This window comes from Rhipicephalus microplus, chromosome X (genome assembly GCF_043290135.1).
Source record: "Rhipicephalus microplus isolate Deutch F79 chromosome X, USDA_Rmic, whole genome shotgun sequence".
Classification (NCBI taxonomy): domain Eukaryota; kingdom Metazoa; phylum Arthropoda; class Arachnida; order Ixodida; family Ixodidae; genus Rhipicephalus; species Rhipicephalus microplus.
The window spans coordinates 188,306,613-188,327,788 of record NC_134710.1 but is presented as its reverse complement, the minus strand read 5'-3'; the positions used below and the strand labels follow the sequence as shown (position 1 = coordinate 188,327,788).

Here is a 21,176-nt window from a genome sequence, read left to right as displayed (position 1 = left end):
ACGTTTTCTCAGAATGTCATTTTCGATGTTTTTGAAACTTGCCAAAGCGATATCTTGGTCTTGAGGTCACATAGAGCCACAATTCTTGTGGTGGCATGTAGCTACATATGTCTCCTACACAAATGTAGGAACAGATTTTTCAATCTAGTCTTTCTAAATTTTTATTCTTGGTACTAATTTAATCGCTTGATAGAGATATCTGGAGATTAAACTTCAAATTGCTATAAAATTGGTAATACTTGTAATATTAAAAAAGTAATCCTACATTTGTGTTAATTACACTTCATAGTATCTAGCCATATGTCAATATTAATATTCTGGCCAATAATTGCCTTTCCATTGTTCTGATAAACAATATAGGATTAATTTTAATTATCTCTGCAACTGGCCAACCAATTTCAAAAGCAATTATATTTTTGAAATCAGCTTGAAAAACTCTGTCTGGGTTACAATTTTCATTGAATTTGGTCAAGAAATATAAAAAAAAAATTTAAAACCCTCTTCCCCCCTTAAAATCATAAAAACAACACTACTTCACTTTCTATGGATATAAGGAGACACAGCATCAACCAAAGAGATGTTCATACTATTTGTTCTACTTTACAGTTTGCGTTTTTGCATCTGTGAAATTATCGCATGTTTGATGTGCACCCCACGGTCAAAATGGCTTCTTCGTCTTCAGGTGAGCGCTAGTCACCATCCAGCTATTCCAACAACTCGCCGAATGAGCTAGTGATGAATTCCACTTCCAAATTGCTGTTTAAGCAGACAAAGTAAATGGTATGCGATGTTATTATTCAAACACGGCCGTCATTCGATACGCCGGCTGAACAAGACTACATAACAGAGGAGTACATGTGCAGTAGCTCCGCCCTCGTAACTTTCCCTTCATTCCCAAAAAAAGTTGTGCTCAAGTATAGTCAAAATTTGTTCAGGGGATGGTAAAGTGTAAAAACTCAAGGGAAACTTACCCCTTTTTGCCATCTCCGATTCAATGTAGTCTAGCGTTGGTTCATCTTCGCATATATCGTATGGCATGTTGCCGTCAGCATTAACAGCTAAGAGGTCAGCACCCCTGCAAAAAAATAATTCAAGCCCCACGATTTTTTTTCTCGATACTGAACAGCAGCAACAAACATCAGAACATCTTGCAAAGTAAAAAAGCACCCATAATGACTTTACTAACACTGATATCAGCTTTTTAAGAGTTTAACCACAGCAAGTATGTGTTTGTACACATAAAGGTGCATTACTTCAAAACATTAAAGGAAAAAGTAGTAACAATTACATCTAGTTATTGGGAAGTTCATTTGTTATAGACAGGCACTGCTCATAGCCAGGATTGATGTAACAGTGTAGTGGATGACTGAGCAAGCTGCAGCGAGCGTCAAAACGCCGCATTGTGCTTCACTTGCATGATCACCTTTTGGTTCACTACCAGGCTTGTACACATTATAGAAAATGAGCCACTACAACTACAATTACTTCCTTTCAAATGTAATTGCTTAGTTTTTTTTTTACTTTTTTATTTCAATAACCATCACAGAAAAGTAATTTAGCAATTACAGAAACATAATCAATAACTTCTGCATTATCTTCCACCAAACTTTTATTGCACAAACAAAATAACACAAGTTTACTCAAACTACAACATTCTACTGCAGCTTGCATGGTAGAAAGAAAGCTGGACGCTTGCGTGAACGTTAGGAGTATTACTGTGACATCTGTAATATATATAAGAAATGCGTGAGCGCATTTCTTTTTGGCAAGGCATCGTGTCATCTCCCCAATGTAGAGAGAGAGAGAGAGAAAAAGCGCAGCTTCGCGTAGCCACGCGTCCTCTATAGATTATTTTACCTAAGACATGGACCACACGTACAGGTTGCAACGCATCAGCAGCTTCGCGTAGCCACGCGTCCTCTATAGATTATTTTACCTAAGACATGGACCACACGTACCGGTTGCAACGCATCAGCACGTGTCTTTTTGGCGCAGTGCTGTGTCTTCTCCTTAATTTAGAGAAAGAGAGAGCACAGCTTCGTAGAGTTACTGCATATGTAGAGGTAGCATATACAGTAACTTTACAGCTTCGCATAGTCGTGCACCTTCTACAGACTATTTTACTTAAGACATGTGGGCACCACCATCTTGGGCTATTAAGTCGATTTTTCGTGTTTTTGTATAGCATGATGCAATATAATAAGGTCATGAAAGATCGTATGTATCAACCCAACTGTTTTAATGCGTATGCGTCTGCTACAACAGTGTCTGTTCAGTTGTTAAAAATGCAAAACACAAAGGTTAACAGCATAACTGGTGGCACTGAAACCACTCTGCATGTGAAATAGTCTATAACTATAGGAGGAGGGCACAACTACACTCTAGCGCAGCGCCGCGTCAAAAAAGTCACGCGCAACAGCAGTTACGCGTGGTTATGCCAGGCACACACTCTCTCCCTGCACCTATTTATTATGCATGGGACGCAATGACTCTGCTGACTGACAGAACATGTACAAAGAAAGAGATACGAAAATAAGAGCCGTATTTACTCGCATAATCCTCCCACTCGCATGATTCTCGCAGCCCCCACATCACCCACCAAAAATACAATTTCTTATTTTTCCTCGAGTAATTATCGCACCCCAGAAAACTGCCGTAATAATATCATCTGCTCATTCCAGCCACTGGATGGATGGATGGATGGATGTGGCTGTACCCTTTAGATCGGGCGGCGGCTAACACCACCTAGCCGTAATACTTAGTGAACTGACCATTACATTTATCTTTTTTTTTCCCTTTAAATAATGAAGTTGAGGATTCGTACTTCGCAGTGAAGGGTTTAATTTTCACTCGTGCCTTGACTTTAGCCACCAATCAGATAACCTTCTTCTAGTTAAGTCTACCCGCTTAAAGTCTATTTTGCCCTCGCTGTCCCTAAATCCCAGTGCTTTGAAAAACTCTGCGCCATCATCCTGAACTATAGGGTGAAGCCCTTTACAGAACATTATCAAGTGTTCGGCAGTTTCTTCTTCCTCTCCACACGCACTGCATACTGTGTCGACCCCTTCGTATTTGACCCGATATGTCTTGGTTCGCAGTACTCCCGTCCTGGCCTCAAACAGTAGAGAACTACCCCGAGTATTATCATAGATCCTTTCCTTGGCAATTTCCTGCTTAAAAGTTCGATAGATCTCTAGTGCGGACTTCTTAACCATGCCCATTCTTCACATGTCAGTCTCCGTTTCCTTCACTTTTTTCTTAACCGATAGTTCTTTTTGGTTTGGCCACCTGCTGTTTTCTAAGTATTTACCAGTCAACTTCCTGGTTCGCTTCCTCCATTTTGTATCGACATTCTTCATGTACAAGTAGCTGAAAACCTTCCTAGCCCAACGCTCTTCCCCCATTTCTCTCAATCGCTTCTCAAATTTTATCTTGCTGCTAGCTTCCCTGCCTTCAAATGATGTCCATCCCATATCACCTTGTACTCCCTGATTTGGTGTATTTCCGTGTGCTCCTAAAGCAAGCCTACCTATTCCACGTTGCTTAATTTCTAATCTTGCTTGAACTTCTGATCTCATGCACAAGACCGCATTGCTGAACGTCAGCCCAGGAACCATGACCCCTTTCCATATTCCTCTCACAACATCATACCTATTGTAATTCCACAGTGCCCTATTTTTCATGACTGCTGCATTCCTGTTACCTTTAGTCTTCACGTATATTTCGTGTTCCCTCAGATACTCGGTCCCATTGCTTATCCATACGCCCAGATATTTGTATTTATCTGTTATCTCTAGCGTGACCTCCTGTATTCTAAGCTCACTACCTTCGTTGTCATTGAAAATCATGACTGCTGATTTTTCCCTACTGAATCTAAAATCTAACCTATCTCCCTCATTACCGCAGATGTCCATCAATCCCTGCAAATCTTCCTTGTTGTTGGCCATTAGCACTATATCATCTGTGTACATTAATGCTGGTAGTGCCTGATCAATAAGTTTTCCTTGTTTGACTAAAGAGAGGTTGAAGCCCAGTCCACTTCCCTCTAATTTTGCCTCTAATCCTTGTAGGTACATCATGAATAATAAGGGTGACAGGGGGCACCCCTGCCTAAGCCCCCGTTTTACCTCTGCAGGCTTGGATACCTGTTTTTCCCACTTTATAACTACCTTGTTACCTTTATAGACACCCTTTAAAAGATTAGTGACTACATGCTCCACGCCTAGTGTGTCCAGTATTCCCCACAATTCCTCTTGAACCACGCTATCGTACGCTCCCTTGATATCCAAAAATGCTAGCCACAGGGGCCTGTGTTCTTTTTCTGCTATTTCGATGCACTGCGTCAGTGAGAACAGATTGTCTTCCAACCTCCTGTGTTTCCGAAACCCATTCTGCAGTTCCCCCAACACCCCCTCATCCTCTATCCACGCCTGCAGTCTTTCCTTTATAATCTGCATCGCCAGCCTGTAGACCACTGATGTCACTGTTATAGGACGGTAGTTGTTTATGTCAGCTTTGTCCCCCTTTCCTTTATAGATCATGCTCATCCTGCTAAGTTTCCATCCATCGGGAACTTCACCATCGATTATTATTTTGCTCACTGCATCTCTCAAAGCCTGCTTAGACTTCGGACCTAATATCTTTATCAGCATAATTGGAATGCCATCTGGGTCTGTTGATGTACCACTAGGAACCCTCTTCTCAGCCCTTTCTCACTCTCGTTGTGAAAATGGAGCCATTGCGCCACTTGATTCGTCTTTGTCTATTGTGGTGCATAAAGTACTTCTTTGTTGAAATTTTTTTCTGTCACCCTTGTTCTTATATATTCAATAGCTTCGTCCCCTTCTAGCCTAGCACCTTGGGCTGTAGTTATAAAGTTCTGCTCTAGGCTCGTCTCATTTCTTAGGGAGTTTAGATGGTTCCAAAATTTCGCAGCTGCTGTGGGAAAACCACGCTTCGGAGTTTAAAGGCACCAACTGAAGGAGACGCAAACGCCAGCATCCATGGTAAAAGAGCGTGTTTTATTTCGGCTGGTCTCTTCCTCTTCCTCGTCGTTCTCCGTCTCTTGGTGCGCGCGCTATTCGCGCGGGAGGTTCAAACAATTTCCAACATCCTCCGCGCCCGAAAGTTCAATCGCCCAGCTCCAACGGGCATAAAAGTTGTACTGGCCTCGTAACTTCCGTACCTCCTGCCAAGACAATCTTGCAGGCTCTAACGTGATTATCACTTGATAAGTACACGTCAGTAACTCTACCAACTTTCCAAAAAGTTATGGGCACCTTGTCTTCCTTAATGACGACTACATCGTTAACCTTAAGCTGGTTGCAAGGCTGTACTCGCCTAATGTGTGCACTCCTCAAGCACAAGAGGTAGTCTTTATACCAACGCTTCCAAAAATCAGCCACTATTTGCTGCCTGTACTTCCAATGCTTTAAAGTATCGGAGCGAGTTCCCGACGTTTCAGCAGTATTAGCACTAGGCAGTGTAGTAGACTTCCTACCGGTTAGAAAGTGCGAAGGTGTAAGTACAGCTGGATCGGTAGCGTCAGCGGAGAGGTACGTTAATGGCCTAGAATTCACTACATTTTCTACTTCGGCAAGAATGGTCACAAGCTGCTCGAAATCAAAGCAACCTTTCCCTAGAATTTTCCGTAGGCAGCTTTTAACAGTGCGAATCATCCTCTCCCAAAAATCCACCCCACCAAGGACTACGTTCTGCAATGAATTTCCAGGTAATGTGGTTATTAGAGCAAAAGTCCTGTACTTGGAAGTCTCTCAAAGCTCTGTACATCACTTTTAAGTCGCGACTGGCAGCATGAAAAGCTAGAGCATTGTCGGAATAAATAACACTAGGCAAGCCGCGTCGCGACACAACCCGACGGAAAGCCATTAAAAATGACCCCGCCGTCATATCGGAGCACAACTCCAAATGGATCGCCCGAACGACGGCACACGTAAAAATAACGATATAGGCCTTCACGGGACTGGTTCCTTTCACAAAAACGGGACCAGCAAAGTCAACACCCACAACTTGAAAAGGGTGTGATCTCTTAACCCTGTCGGTCGGCAGTGGTGCGGTAGGGGCTGTTGCAGGTTGGAGCTTGAATCTAGCACACACTTTGCACCTAGAGAGCACTTTTTTCACACACTGGCGGCCCTTAATCACCCAAAAACACTCGCGTAGCTCTGAAAGGGTATCGTTTACACCACTGTGCAGCAGGCGCCGGTGCGTGCGGTCGATGATGAGGTATGTGCAGCGGTGGTCAGCTGGTAGTAGAATCGGGCACCTCACGTATTCTGATGTTTTTACGTTGTCAAGCCGGGTCTTGATTCTTAAAATCCCATCATTGTCCAGGAATGGATGCAGATTACGAATTCGGGATGCCTTAGCTAATGGTTGGTTTTTTAACAATGAGGCGAGTTCTATACTAAAGGCTTCCGCTTGTGCATTCTTCATCCATGTAAACTCGCCTTCTTTTATCTCAGGGGCAGTGAGTGGGCCCATCAGACGACGACTGGTGTGCACTCGACAATTGTGAATAAATCTTCGAATCCAAGCTGTGATTCTAACAACTCGTATCCAGCTGCTGTACTTGTCGAGCTCGAAAAGTGGCTCTGCTTGCGAGCATTGACAAGCCAAAACTGTTGTGTCTTCGTCGTTTGATCTACATAGTTCATCCGTTGACTCATGAGGACCAGCTTCACTTGCCGGCCACGTTTCTTGGGTACCAGATAGCCAGTCAGGCCCATGCCACCATAAATCGCTAGTACAAAGGTGATGCGCTGATATCCCTCTTGTAACTAAGTCGGCTGGGTTTGTCTTTCCAGAGCAATGTCTCCAGCGACTCGGGTCTGTGAGCCCTTGGATCTCAATTACCCTGTTACAAACGAAGGGCTTCCACTTGGTGGCTGTAGACTTGATCCAACTCAAGCAAACTTGGGAGTCGGTCCAGCAGAAGTATTCTATATTTGTGTGTGGCAAAGTATCCACAAGTAGCTTAAGAAGTCGAGCTCCAAGAACCGCAGCGACGAGTTCCAGGCGTGGTAAAGTGAGACCCTTGATTGGAGCGACCCGAGACTTAGCGAGCAGCTGCTGGAGTCGAACCGCTCCGGTACTGTCTTCCACTCGTATGTATGCCACTACTCCGTAGGCACACGGGCTAGCGTCCGTGAATATATGCAGCTGGTGAGTGCTTTTATCAGGGCTGCTGTTGTCTAGTTGATACCTCTTGGTTCTAAAGTCTTTGAGGTCTTGAAGTTCGACAGTCCACTTGTCCCACTCGATCTTCAATGTCTCGGGGAGAACGCTTTCCCAATCGAGTCCTTGCATCCATATCTTCTGAAAAAGTATTTTAACTCGAATGGTGAACGGTGCTAGCAGTCCCAAGGGGTCGAAAATTCGTGATGAAGCCTGAAGCACAGTTCGCTTGGTACAAAGTCCCGCTTTTAAGACTTTCGTCACAGAGTCAATTTTCACCGAAATGGTGTCGTCGGTGTAGTTCCAGGATAGCCCAAGAACCTTAGATTGTGTGACCTGCTCAGCTGACGTCTCTCCTGCTTGCTTGAGCTTCTCTCTTAACAGGTCGCAGTTTGTTGACCACTTCTGCATTTTCATTCCGGCCAGCTCCATTATGGCCTTCGTCTCTTCGTAGAGTTGTAGCGCTTCTTTTGTCGTTGAAGCTCCGAAAACTAGGTCATCGACGTAGAAGCTTGCCTTCAGTTTTGCGGCCGTTACTTGGTAAATTTGTTCAACGTGATCGAAATGGTATTTCAACGTTGCAGATAATAGGAAAGGGCTTGCGGAGGTGCCGAATGGAACTCTGGTCATTCGCATTTCTTGTATTTTTGGCAGTGGTCTGCCTGACATTGGTAGCCCTTCAAACCACAAGAAACGAAGAGCATCTCTGTCTTCTTCTCGAATGCTGATTTGTAGAAACGCCTTCTGCACGTCTGCTGTAATTCCGATGGCGAAAAGGCGAAACCGGATCAAAACCTTGAAAAGGTCAGCATTCAGATTAGGACCTTTTTCGAGTTGTTCGTTGAGAGAACAAGCTCCTGATGCATGCGATGATGCGTCGAAGACTACGCGAAGTCTCGTCGTCGTAGATGTTTCGCGGATTACCTCTCGATGCGGCATGTAGTATAGGTGCTGTGTACAATAAGGGGCATCTTCAACTTTTTCAGCATGACCGTCCACCTCATACTGCCTGATAGCCTTATCGTAGGCTCTCATGGCTTCGTCGTTTGGTGACAGCCGCTTGACGAGTCCATGGAGCCTCGAAAGGGCTACTTTGCGATTGTCGGCCATGTCGACGAGAGGTGATTTCCATGGCAACGCAACTTCAAAGCGTCCTTTCCGAAGCCTGGTAGTGTTGTTGAATTCTTCCAAAATATCTGCGTTGCACTGAGACGTCGGCGTGTCGGCAATTCCGATAGCATCGAGGTCCCAAAATCTTTGTAATGGGAAGGCGATCTGGTCGTCTTCGTGGGAACCTGTTCGAAGAACACATACTTGGGTGCTTGCTTTGTTACTCGTGCTTCCACCACCAGATAAGGGGCCTTGGAGAGTCCAGCCCATCTTTGTGTTAATGGCGAGTAAGGCAGGGTTTTCTTCATCCCACCTCACTTCACTCGTGTTGGGCATCAACTTCCAAAGCTGGTCCGATCCAATGAGGACACTCACACCTGGCTCACAATCTACACTCGGGTAAACGACTGCGTCAGCCAGATGTTTCCCCTCCGCTGCGATGGCTTGAAGAAGACGACTCTGCCTTGGTGCTTCAATCATCTCCTCGCAAATAAAGGGCACCACTATGGCCTCAATGTCAATGGTTAGGTCGTCGTGCTGACTGCGGAGCGTGATCTTGACCATTTTGAATCGTCGGGTTGGGTCGCTCGCTCTACCAAACGCACTGATGGCGAGTTCGGTCTCGGCAACAGCAGGTAGACTTAGCTTGGAAGCGACGCTCTCAGTGACGAACGTTCGCTGGCTTCCGTTGTCGAGAACACCGCGTATATAGCAACAATGAGATGAAGTCGTTACCCAAGCTCGAAAAGTCTGGAGAAGAACATCATTGATGAGTCGGGGAACTGAAGCTCTCTGAGTGGAAACTTGCACCGTAGCATTCGGTTTCTTCTGAGCATTAGTCACTGATGGTGTTTCAGAACTACTAGCATTGCACATCGAGGAGGCGTGTCTGCGCTTGCATGCTTGGCAGTGCACTCTCCGCCGGCAATTGCGGACCAGATGTCCTTTTGACGTGCACCGGAAGCATCGACCGTCTGTTACAAGTTTGTTGCGCTTCTCGGCCAGAGTCATGTCACTCGTGCAGTCCTCTGTCTTGTGATCGGTAGCAGCGCAGAAAAAACAGGACGAGGGGGAAGATAGTGTCTTGTTTTGAAGAACGGATGCTGTAGGAGTCGCGGACTGCTTCTTGAATGATCTATTTAATACAGGTACGCTGTTGTTCGATGTCGTTGGCAAATTGTTCACTAAAGAACTCTTTTCTCGACATTCAACTTCGATGCGGAGAAATTTCATCAGCTGCTCAAGTTCCTGATCAGATGAAGCCTGGCTCGTTTCCGTCGTGTTCTCCATACTTTCTTTTTTGAAGTATTCTACGACAATGTCAGCTGGTATGACTTTGAGCAGAACTTCATTCAGCATAGCCGCGTAGGATGACTCCGTGATTCCAAGACTACGCAGTCCCCTCCTGTTTAGTTGAACTGTGTCGAAAAGCTTGCGCAGAGCAGTGACATCACTCGCTAATTTCACTGGTTTGAGCGTGCGCAAATTTCCTAAGTACTTCTGCTCAATGACTTTCTTGTTTCCAAACCGACGTTTCAAAATTTCCAGCGCGTCATCGTAACAAGAATCTGTCACCTGAATACCGGCGACGGCCTGAGCTGCAGGTCCATCTAGAAGTGAGGCCAAGTAGTGAAACCGGTCTGTGTTGGACAGCCTTGGGTTCTCGTGCACGGAGTGCAGGAACATATCCCAAAAGGGTTGCCACTTGATCACGTTTCCATCGAAACGAAGAAGCTCCAGCTTGGGAAGTCGTGCGCCGAACTCACGTTGTGGAAGTCGTTCATGCTCGCTCGGTGCACCCTCACAGGTCCTTGCGCCCATGGCTGGAGTTGTAGACGACGCCGGCGTAGCAGAAGTCTTCAGAACTTCAATGTGGTGCTCGAGCAACGCCAGAGTACTGTTAGCGGCGTCATCGTATTGCATGACCACCTCATAGTCGTCTGCCGCCAGGTCGTCAGTGATCAGGGTTTCAACCTCGTTGTTCAAGGCTTTAAGTTCCACGTTGCTGGCGCGTAGGCGGCCGTGCAGCATTCGAAGTCCAGAAAGCTCGAACTCATTGGACTGGAGCACCTGGTTGACCTCGTTGATGATTCTCGTGTTCATCGATCGCCGCGAGGCCCGCTTGCTCTTCGCTCGCTCCATGTCGGTCTAGCTCGCAGCGCAGCTCACCCACACCAGGAATGAAAGGCTCGGGTCGTTGTAGGCTTGATTCCCGGGTCGTCGGCACCAAAATCGATGTGGGAAAACCACGCTTCGGAGTTTAAAGGCACCAACTGAAGGAGACGCAAACGCCAGCATCCATGGTAAAAGAGCGTGTTTTATTTCGGCTGGTCTCTTCCTCTTCCTCGTCGTTCTCCGTCTCTTGGTGCGCGCGCTATTCGCGCGGGAGGTTCAAACAATTTCCAACAGCTGCCTTTCTATCTTTTTTATGTACTTCTGCCAGCCACTGAGCTCCCTTCCTTCTAATCTTTTCATTGATCAGAAGGGATGCATCCCTTCTACAGCTTAGAAAGGTTGCCCATTTTCTTTCCACATCATCTGTCGGTTCACCCCGCTGCTTAGCATGTCTGTGTTCCCTAGAGGCTTCCTGGCGTTTTGCTATGGCTCTCTTAACTTCCTCATCCCACCAACTTTTGGGTTTGTGTCTTTTTCCGGGGTGACTTGTCACGCGTCTTAGCAAGCTCTATCTCAAAGAGTCTAATTAGATTCGTGTATATCCATACTGTCTTATTATCCTCCGTGATTACTTTCTCAATTTGTTTAGTGGCTATTTCAATTTGCCTTTCTGGATAAAAATTTTCCTGTAGTTGCTCATCTTGTCTCCTTCCCACTTTCACTGCTCTTCCAAAACTTAGCTTGATACGTTTGTGATCGCTACCCAGACTTCTGGAGCCACCTTCATCTATGTGCATTTCCCTGAGCTTATCATACATCCTATGTGACATCAGTGCATAATCTATCGTCGACTGAAGCCTTCCTACCTCTCATGTTATTTGCCCTTCACACTTCTCGGTACTGTTGCAAACGATCAAATCAAGCCTTTCACACATAACCATGATCATTTTGCCTGTCGGGTCGGTATACCCATCTATATCTTCTATGTGCGCATTCATGTCTCCTAGTATAATTATCTCGCACTCTCTTCCTAACTCCTGAATGTCCTTTGATATACACTCTACCATTGCCTGGTTTTCCTCTCTGGCCTTTGCTCCCGTCCACAAGTACACGAAACCAAGGAGTGTCATTTGACCTGCCACTTTCCCTTTTAGCCATAAATGTTCCTTGCACTCCTGCTTGACCCTTTGCCAGTCTGTACTTTTATGAATGAATGCCCCAATACCACCCCCCTTTCTGCTGCCTTCTGTTCTATTACAATACTCCCACGCGTAGTCCCACGCGTAGTCCACTGATGATGATAGCGTGCGCCATCTGGTGCCATCTTTTAAGCATCAAGCGTACTATTATTGCATGGAGATTCAATCCAATCTAAGCCAAGCCAAAGTGGCAAACACTAAACAATGGCAACATGGCCGCCGGTAGGCCCTTCGGAGTCTACGAGTTATGTATTCACTATTGGTGATGGTAGCTGAAAGTCACCGAGACGCATTGGGCCTGTCGTGTGCCTAAAACTAGGATTGATAGTAAACTTTATTTCTTCAGAAGGAAACTGCGGACAATTCTGTCAAATAGCTATCAGCCCAATACTGATGTCTTACGCTTACCTTTTGAGGGCTCCTGTTGAGCGACGAACGCTACCGCTAAGCCCGCAACGCCCACAAGCTTTGCGTATGGTATTCTAATTCTCGACTATTTGCTTGCACTTTTTGTATCTCAAATCTTGCCTTGTGTTGAACCTGTGCTTTTATTGTTGAGGTAAGTTTTAATTAGTGCTTCTCAAAGCTTGCTGTTGCTGGTGTGAGAATCCCGATTTGCGGCCACTTCGGTTTCTGTTTCGCTCTGTACGTTTTCATGGAAAGTTTTCCCCACATAATTCTTGCACTCCCCAACTTTGCAATGGTTTTCCGCCAAAAAAAATGCGAGGATTATGCGAGTAAATACGGCATATAAAAAAAGAGAAAGTCAGACATGAAAAGAAAAAAAACAGATAAGATAAAAAAAGGGGGAATATAAAGAGATAGAAAGAAATAGCCAGGGAGAAATAGAAATAAAAATATTAGAGGAACATAATGTAAAACCATGCAACACTAGTCACATGACATGTTCCAACCAAAATCATGCAACAATAGTCAACTGCCATGTTTCGGCCAAAATTACATTACACTAAGCAAGTGACATGTACCTCCCCCCCCCCCCCCCCAACACGCACGTCGTTTTAGCAAGGAAGTGACACAAGGCTGGGAGGACCGCCTCTTTCTCAGGACACTCGCTCATCTGTTGCTTTCTCTCAGCCTTGCACCACTAGTACAAGCTAGCTTCGCTGATACCTGGGTCTTCGGGCTAATATAGAACGGTGTTGCCCCAATTTTAATGTGATAGTGTTAAATAGCACGTTTCACCATAAGCGAAAATTCGAGGTAGATGCAGTAAACTATTGGAGCTGTAGGGTGTTAGTACTTTGGCTTTCCTTCCGGCACACTGTAGGTCTCCACCAAAACAGAAGGAAAGCTAGCGATTGAGCGAGTCAGTGAGTGAGTGAGTGAGTGAGAGCAGACATTGCTATCCCTTTCAACTCTTAAAAGCAAAGTGTAAGGGTCCTCAATTCTTATTATATATATATATCTTTTGGGCTTGTTAAAGTACTGCGAAAGCGTCCGAATTTTCAAGCGCTGCGTTGAACCTTCACCTCATCCTGAAGTAAGACCCTGTGCACACTTATGCTGCTAATAATGTAGTTTGCCTGTATTCAATACACAAACAACATCCGTTCTATATCAACAAGTCACCTTCTTTGGCAGTACTTCATGGGAATCCACAGAGCACAACAAGTCATGTGGCCAGCGATTCGTTCAAAAAACAAGGCAAGCATCACCACACACAGGCAGCAGATACAGCAGCCTACCTAGAGATGAGGTAGCGCACGAGATGAATATGACCACAGGTGGCAGCTGCATGTAGGGGTGTCCACTGCTCGCTGTCCTTTGCGTTCACATTAGCATCAAAGTCGATAAGCAGCTTCATCATTTCCTCACTGTCGTCAATGCAGCACTGCACAAAAGTGGTTACCCAATGACATATCAATAAAAAAAGAAGAGGAGAAAAAGAAAAAAAAACACAATAGCAAATTTATTATAGAATACATGCATGAACTGAATTAAGTAGAGAGCGAAGATCAGGATAATAGTTCGACAGTCTGATTCCAAAGTTTCTGTTGTATGGATAAAAAGATTACAGATAAAATCATTGACTTCTCATTTTTTCAATGGCATTGAAAGCTGCACTGCCGCAGCATATCCAAGTATCTCTTACAAAAATGGGGGTTTGACCTTTCTGTAACCCCCGAGTCACCTGTCAGTCACCCCAGTAACCTTCCTGAAGACTTGACCTTTCTGTAGACCTTGTCTAGAAATTTTCTGCCGACACCGAGCAGACGGCAAGCAGACTTTAATGCTACTGTGCATCCAAAGGGTGTGGGCGTGGATGTATACAACATATATGTATATACCTATATATTTTGGACCACAAGACATTTGATGACGATGTATAAATGGGTTTCACCTTTCAGTCACGCCCAAACAGACCAATCTGTAAAGCAGATTTTCTACAGACAATAAGCATACAGCAAGCAGACTTCTCTTTTAGTGTGGGCCCTGTGAGTGCAAGTGTGATGTATATATTATATACGTATATATCTATACATTCTGGGTTATGAAATTTTCTATGACAGTAACTAAATGGGCTTCACCCATCAATCACCCTAGTCTGCAGAAAGGCTGCAGCAAAAGCTGGAGCAGGAAAAGCAAAATGGGTGTACCAATTGCCTACTCGAAGATGACAGCGGGTGACAAAGAGTTTGTCACTTGTCTTCATATCTTCCACATCCCTGGTGACTAATGGTCTGTAGAATTTCTGCAGGTAAACTGGAAGTTTTTTTGTAAGAAATTTGTTCTTGTTCATTTTTTCAAATTTGCGTTCATCAGACTCTCTAAAGCTCCCAAGTTTGCAGCCAACAATTCCCACTTTCATAAGTGCGTGTGTGTGCACATGCATGCACACATGCATGCTGGCACACACACACACACACAAACGAACAAGCTGGCTTCAGAAAAGGATACTCTACAATGAATTATAGACATGTGGCTAATAAACTCATTCAGATATCTGAGTAGCGTCACCCACATATACGTATATACAAACTTAAGGCGGGTCAAGCTCAAACTTGCAGTGATGCGATAAGCAAAGTGGCAGCCCCTTCAGCAACGCTTGTCATGCCATGCTGGAAGGCATTGTGCAGGCACACCCACCACGTGTTGTAGAGGAGCGAAAGTCAAGTTTCGCTGTGCAAGCAGGGGTTATGTAATAAATACTTTGTATTCACGCAACTGCTAAGCAATGCTGAATGAAATTGTTGCCTCAATTGGACTTCTGTGTTGGACTTGCCAATGACTTGCGAATGAGCTGCCAACAGTGACCGCCTTCAGAAGTGTGTGCGTTGAAAAGGTGGTAATGGTTCGAAGGGGGTCTCTGCTGGCAACACTTGTCAGTGAAAAAAAGAACATGCCACTCTTACTCTCCCATTTTCACCCCAGTAATTGCAGTCACCATGTTTAAGTAAAACCAGATTTTACGTTTATGTGATGCGAACGAGAATAAGGTAGCCTGCATCACAACTGGCGCACCTTCCAGATGACAAGCAGCCCTACACCCTTTGGATCATGTCACCGGCGAAGGTAGAGTTACCAAGCATTATGATAAGGGAATCTGTAGAAGCTTAGCGCGGTTTTCAAATAACCTTTTGACATTAACGTGTGGCCTGGGACTCAAATCGTGCAGGGATAGCGACATGTAGCAAGCGGAGCGCGTCAGCCGTCGCAGAGAATCTACCATACTTCTCTGGGTGAAATCCAGCATGCAAGTGGGTGCTGAAACTGTATGCACAGTAGTTGATGCAACTCCGTAATATTCCCTCTGAATGCACTAAACTGCCTCCAGGGGTGCAAGCCAAAATAGAATTTGGAGCAATTTCAGGAGCAGTAAAATGTTACTGCTGGAGCACTAAAATCCAAATTTGGAAGAGGATACAGCAAAAAAAAAACATCCATTTTTTCATCATGAAAGATCAAACTTGGAGCAGTATTAAAAGCCCTACATTTAGGAAGAAATATGTACAAACCTTTCAACATGACCTAAATTGTGCAGAGCGAATATGACCACTGCTATTTTAATAAAAGTAGTAGTTTTAAACCACCCCACTGTTTAAGCAATGATCCTTAGATGGACTCTGCAAGTTCAAATGTGGTTCTGCCATGCTGGATACCCTGAAATTAAGAAGGTTTGTCAAACTGAGGAGTACGAGTGGCGAAAAAAAAAAATATGTCGCAGTTTTTTTTTTTTAGGGCTGCAGAAATGTCATACACTGCTCTAAATTATTGCCAATAAGCCAGTAATCTTTTTTATACGTCAGCGATCATACTAGTACTCACAATCATGCATTGTGTACACGCATGAGTAATAAAAAAAAATGTTCTGTGTCCAGTGACTATAATGCTGAAAGCCCCCTTCAAATCTGACTATGCTTTTCTGCAGGGCATTGGTGTATTGCGGCTAAAAGTACAACTTGAAACAAGGCCAAGAAATTTTCAAACCCTCCCCCCCCCCCCCCCCCCCCCTTTTTTTTTTCATTCACGATGGGGTTGGGTTTAAGGCACAAGTTCTCGGCTCGCTTACAAGGTGCGTCCGGCCTGATAAAGTAACAACGGTACGTGCCCATTGGCCCGGCAACAGCAACGGTTATATCGAGGGGACGACGCAGTTCCAAGACAAATATGTTTTATGTGCCGCTTCTATGAAAACCAATGTGGTCGCCGGCAACATCCCAGCACGTCGAGTTTGCTCGCGTGCGGAAAACGCGGCACACGCTTCCAGCTTTTGTTCCCCCCTATACAGGAAGTCCCAATTATCATGCAGCAAGATTTAAAATAAAACAGGAATGGCGTTACGCGAAGCAAAGCTGGTACATATTGTTCCCAGTGTACTGCTAGATGCTACTAGTTATTTCGTTATTGACAATTAATTAATTAGTCATAATGATATTCATTACTAAAAAAAGTACTTGCCTAAAGGCCTAACAGCATTGCGTGCAATTTTCAAGCACTAGCGACGCATGACAGCAACAAACTCGTTCCGTTGCCGTCACATCGCGACGGCTGCAACCAAATGTCGGCGACAAAGTGTCATCGTTGCTATATTGAAAACTATCGCGTGCATGTTCATAAATTTCGGAAATGATGTTGTTTGAGGTATAGCGCATCCAGGACGGGAGAGAGAAGAAGACACAGCACACATACACAGCGCTAACTTTCAACAATGCGGCTTAATCCGAGAAACAGCAATACTTATGCCAAAACATGGCGTATCACAACCACGTGCTAGAACTAGAAATTGTTATCTACTGCAACTCATGCGACATCCAAATAATGCAATTCTTAAAATGATAATAATACCGATGGCTTGCTTATACATGCGTCCCCAAACTTGGCAATGAATTTCGCTTTGAACCAACAAGCCCACCGTGCAACCTTATTCGGAAATGAGTTTGAAGTAGGTAGATGAGAACTTGCAATTTATTACTGTCGTGTGTGGCTGAGGAAACCGTAAAAGCATTCCATGATCTTTTTTCTCAATCTTTGACGTAACCACGACAGATTGCCCAGATGCGTAAGCGATGACGGCTACGACGCTTTTCGCATGACGATTTCACATTACAGCAAGCTATCATCATTGTCACAAAACACCACCGAAACATCAAAAACACCACGTCGATAATAAGATTTACTACAAAATACGGCCGCTGTCTCTCTCCGCGTGAGATGCGAATGTAAAGAACGTGGTCGTTACCTTCCATTTTTTTAAACACGAGCAGATAACTAGCATTGAGAGGAAACTGCAACCGAACGAAGGACCAGGGGTATACTGCCATGTAGCCGGAAATCGTCACTCTGGTTTCCAGGAGATTTATAGTTTTCCAAAAACACATGGCCCGTAACGGGCAATGGCTACAAATGAACCTCTGCGACAGCAAATCCTGTTGCTCGTCACTGCCGCTACAAAATCGCGTGCATGCGGTTGGGCCTTAATTACCAAAATGTCAAAGATGCAGATGTGCGCATGTTGAAACGGCATCTGCCTGTGCTACTTTCAACAAGGTACTCATTTTTTCCTCTTAATAAAGAAAGCCCACGAAATACAAAAATAACATGTGACTAGACGGCTGCTCGCATCAGAAAGAAGTGCCCTCAAACAAGCTCGCTTTGAGATAGCCAGAATCAAGCAATGATGGAAATGTGGAACGAAAAAAAAAATACGGTTCACGCTATCTGCCACTTCCCATCCGAACAAACATGCCGTCTTGATCTTAAGACAGTCAGGCTGTGATCGCTCTAATCAGAACAGTGACCCAGCCACGTTATAATGAGAACAGCTGACCGTGAGATATGAATGGTGATAGCGACGTACAATCAAGCGGAAGGAATTCCTGCAAAGATGCGACACATGCTGTTGGCACTCAACCTGTACCCTTGCCAATGTGCAAAACGCTGTCTCTGGCAACGGAAAAGAGGCAAAATGATTGTGCCCAGTAAGGTTTTTTTTTTTTAGGGCGCTGCTTTTTTTTGCAGGTGGAAGCGCAGTCAAGTGTTATTTTTCATATTTCGCAAGCTTTCTTAATTCACACAGATACATGAGAACGCAATTAATTTGGAAGTAGCACAGACAGATGCTGCTTCAACATGTGAATCACATCTGCCTCATTCACAATTTCATAATTAGGCAGGTACTTTTTGAGTTACAAGTACAATTAAAGTACATTAGTTATTAGTCGTTCACAAAAAGAAAACAGTAGCGGCTACTTTAGTATAGTACTGCCCTTCGACTTCACAACAAGCCAGAGGTGCGTTGGGGGCAGACCACTTGGACAGTCGATGCACCTGGCATCGCACAAAATGAAACATTCGGTGTTTCTCATTTAATACTGTACTGTCATTTCCATTAAATAAATAATGCGTACTTCCAAGAGAAAAACAAGCATGCTTGTTTTCAAATGTTGTAAAAAATAATTATTGAAATCTTGATGCCAATTCTGGAACGCAATGGCAGAGCAATGCATACCCCGATGGTTAAATTTGCCCAGGTTTCACTTTTAACGCCTCCTCACGAAAACTTTTGCGATAAAGTTTGCGTACAAATAAATGAAGCAAGTTTCAATTAAAAATAACCTCATATCACTTTGTTTTACACTCTGAAAAGAATCGTCGCAAATCTCAAGAACGTCATCCATCCAAAGCGGATCCGAAGCCTGTACTTGCCATAATTCTCATGGGGGTACAAGCGCCGCTGAAGGAGCCCACGCAGACACCAGCGCCAGATTCCCTTCAAGGTATTCTTGTATGAAAATCTATGGGACGCCCTGTATAGAGGCTGGACATATTTGCTAAAATGCCATAGCCATGTTTGCTAATGCATGTTTCCCGCGATGCGTTATTGACTATGCCGATTCGTATCCGCTGTGGTCAGCGGACTGACAGGCACGTGTCGTTGTTACTTTAGTAGGTCGATCACGTATCGCGAGGCCCCTGGCCTAATGAGTTATCTTACACCGTTGTTTAGTGTTAGCATCTGCGCGCTTGGTCTTATTGATACCGTAAACTGCAGGTGGTCTCTATTTCTCGCTCAAGTTAGCGCAACTAAGAAACTTGTGAGGCAGGACAGACCTCATGACGTGGTGTGGTGCTATTCCAGCAAATTTTTTGGCACAGCTCGGCATAAAAATTGGGAATTGTATCAAATTGGCACAATTGGCGCAGCTGTTACTAGCATTCCGATTCAAGTGCGGGCGAAATGTATCTTTATACTTCGAAAATGCACGTGGAATGTGCATCACTAAATATTGCTCTGTTAACGAGAAAACTGCGACTGTGACCACCCATGGCATCGACTCCGCAAGGATTTTACAATTCTCCGCAACTTCATACACATGGGGTAAAGAACGCCGACTGCTTCCTTGCAGCTAGCACAGGCATGCTTTTCATACAGATATTGATAATAGGCGTCGCTTGGTTTTAAAAGCGCACCCACTGGAAACAAGAGGCTGTTCAAATTCCGCAGTCTTACCATATAAAGAGTTATACCGCGAGCACGGTGGAAGACCGCGAGAGTATGGGGGGGGGAGAGGTCATGACGTAAAAACCGAAACGTTCTTTGCAAACCTGGCAAGTGTGTTAATTGTGAGGTGGGTAAAGTTAGACGACGCATAACAAGCGAGAATCCAAATGACCCAATCACAAGGTGTGCCGTAATCATTCGTGCACAATACCTGATGCAACGCTGTGAGCCCATCTTCGTTGGTCGAGTCTGGACTCACTCCCAGCATCAGCAGTCGTCGGACTGGAAGCAAAAGAAAAAAAAAAAGATGAGGGGACGTGGAAGCCTGATGACTCTATGAATGCCCGACACAAGCCCCTCAAGCGAGAGCGCAATAGCACACAAGCATGCAGTGAGAATGCTGCCATTCAGAGTCGTGTAACAATTAGCGAAAATTGCAAAAATAAAAGGTCAAAACATCACAACCAAGGACAAGCAATCCACCAAATTAGAGGCAACGTGAAGCATCAGGCAACCAATGAAACACTAAATACACTAATTACAACACATTTTCCCATTAACACACAAGCCAGCACAATGAAAAGCTTTACTAGCTACGTGCTCCAGGTCCAACTAAACGATTGGCTTTATGAAAAGGCCGAATTATCCGTGCAACTCGACGGAGTCTTGTTTTTATACGAGTAATGGCAATTTGATCGACAGTGTTTTAAGTGTTACAAAAAAACAACGAACAAAATTCTATATCACAAAAACAATGAACAAAATTTCTATATCAAATAATAAAGGGACATTACAATTACAAGATAGACATTTCTGAAGTTCTTTCATTTTCGTCCGGATATGCAACTCGACAAAGGCATGAGTGCACAATAACACCCTATGTAACCCATAACAACTGCTTTAAATATTCATTCTTTCCACGAACTATAAACGACTGGAACAGACTAACCAACACCGAAGTTTTACAGCCATCCTTAACATTGTTTTCTTCTAGCCTCAATAACAGTGTTTAATATAGCATGCCAATTAAGCTCTGTCCCCATAAACATTCGAATTTTTGCATATTTGGGTTACTTTGTGCGTACTTTTGTTTCTGTGTGTTTTTATCTTCCTGTTTTGAAAATTTGTTCGTCTTCATATTGAGCATTCATGTAATTCATGTAACCCACTCTGCGAGAATCCCTAGTAGGGATTGCAGTATTCATAAATAAAAATAAATAAAAATAAAAATGGACCATCTCGTCGCAGAAAACCCTGATGGGATGCGAAGCAGCAGCGATGCGCACAGCATCGACCCGAGTGAAACGGGTGTCGACGCGGGTGCTGGAGGAACGGTTTGAAGCGAAACTCGGTGTATCATTTACTAGAGTAAACGTTTGTTTGAAACACACATACACGGGAGGAGGGACGTGTAGAAGATGGGTTTGGCTTCCTTGGCTTGCGTCTCGTCGGTGTTACTCGCGCGCAGTCTCTATTCTCGAACGCGATCGGCGTTCTTGATTCACACGTTGTCGATGTCGGTCTTCCACAGCCGACATTCGCGTTCGGTTTCCCTGGCTCGCGCCTCGTCGGTGACGGCCGGGAAATGTACG

At 44.5% G+C, this 21,176-nt stretch overlaps 1 protein-coding gene across 3 annotated transcripts in view; it reads right to left on the bottom strand.

Moving 5' to 3' along the window:
- MYPT-75D (Myosin phosphatase targeting subunit 75D) overlaps positions 1-21,176 on the bottom strand; it is a 393,518-nt gene that overhangs the window by 53,118 nt on the left and 319,224 nt on the right. For all 3 annotated transcript variants that reach the window (XM_037428768.2, XM_075878366.1, XM_037428769.2), the window contains 3 exons: positions 19,796-19,866; positions 13,328-13,473; positions 972-1,075 (listed from right to left, as the gene is read on the bottom strand). In XM_037428768.2, the coding sequence (XP_037284665.2) occupies positions 972-1,075; positions 13,328-13,473; positions 19,796-19,866 (321 nt within the window). The remainder of the gene's footprint in view (positions 1-971; positions 1,076-13,327; positions 13,474-19,795; positions 19,867-21,176) is intronic.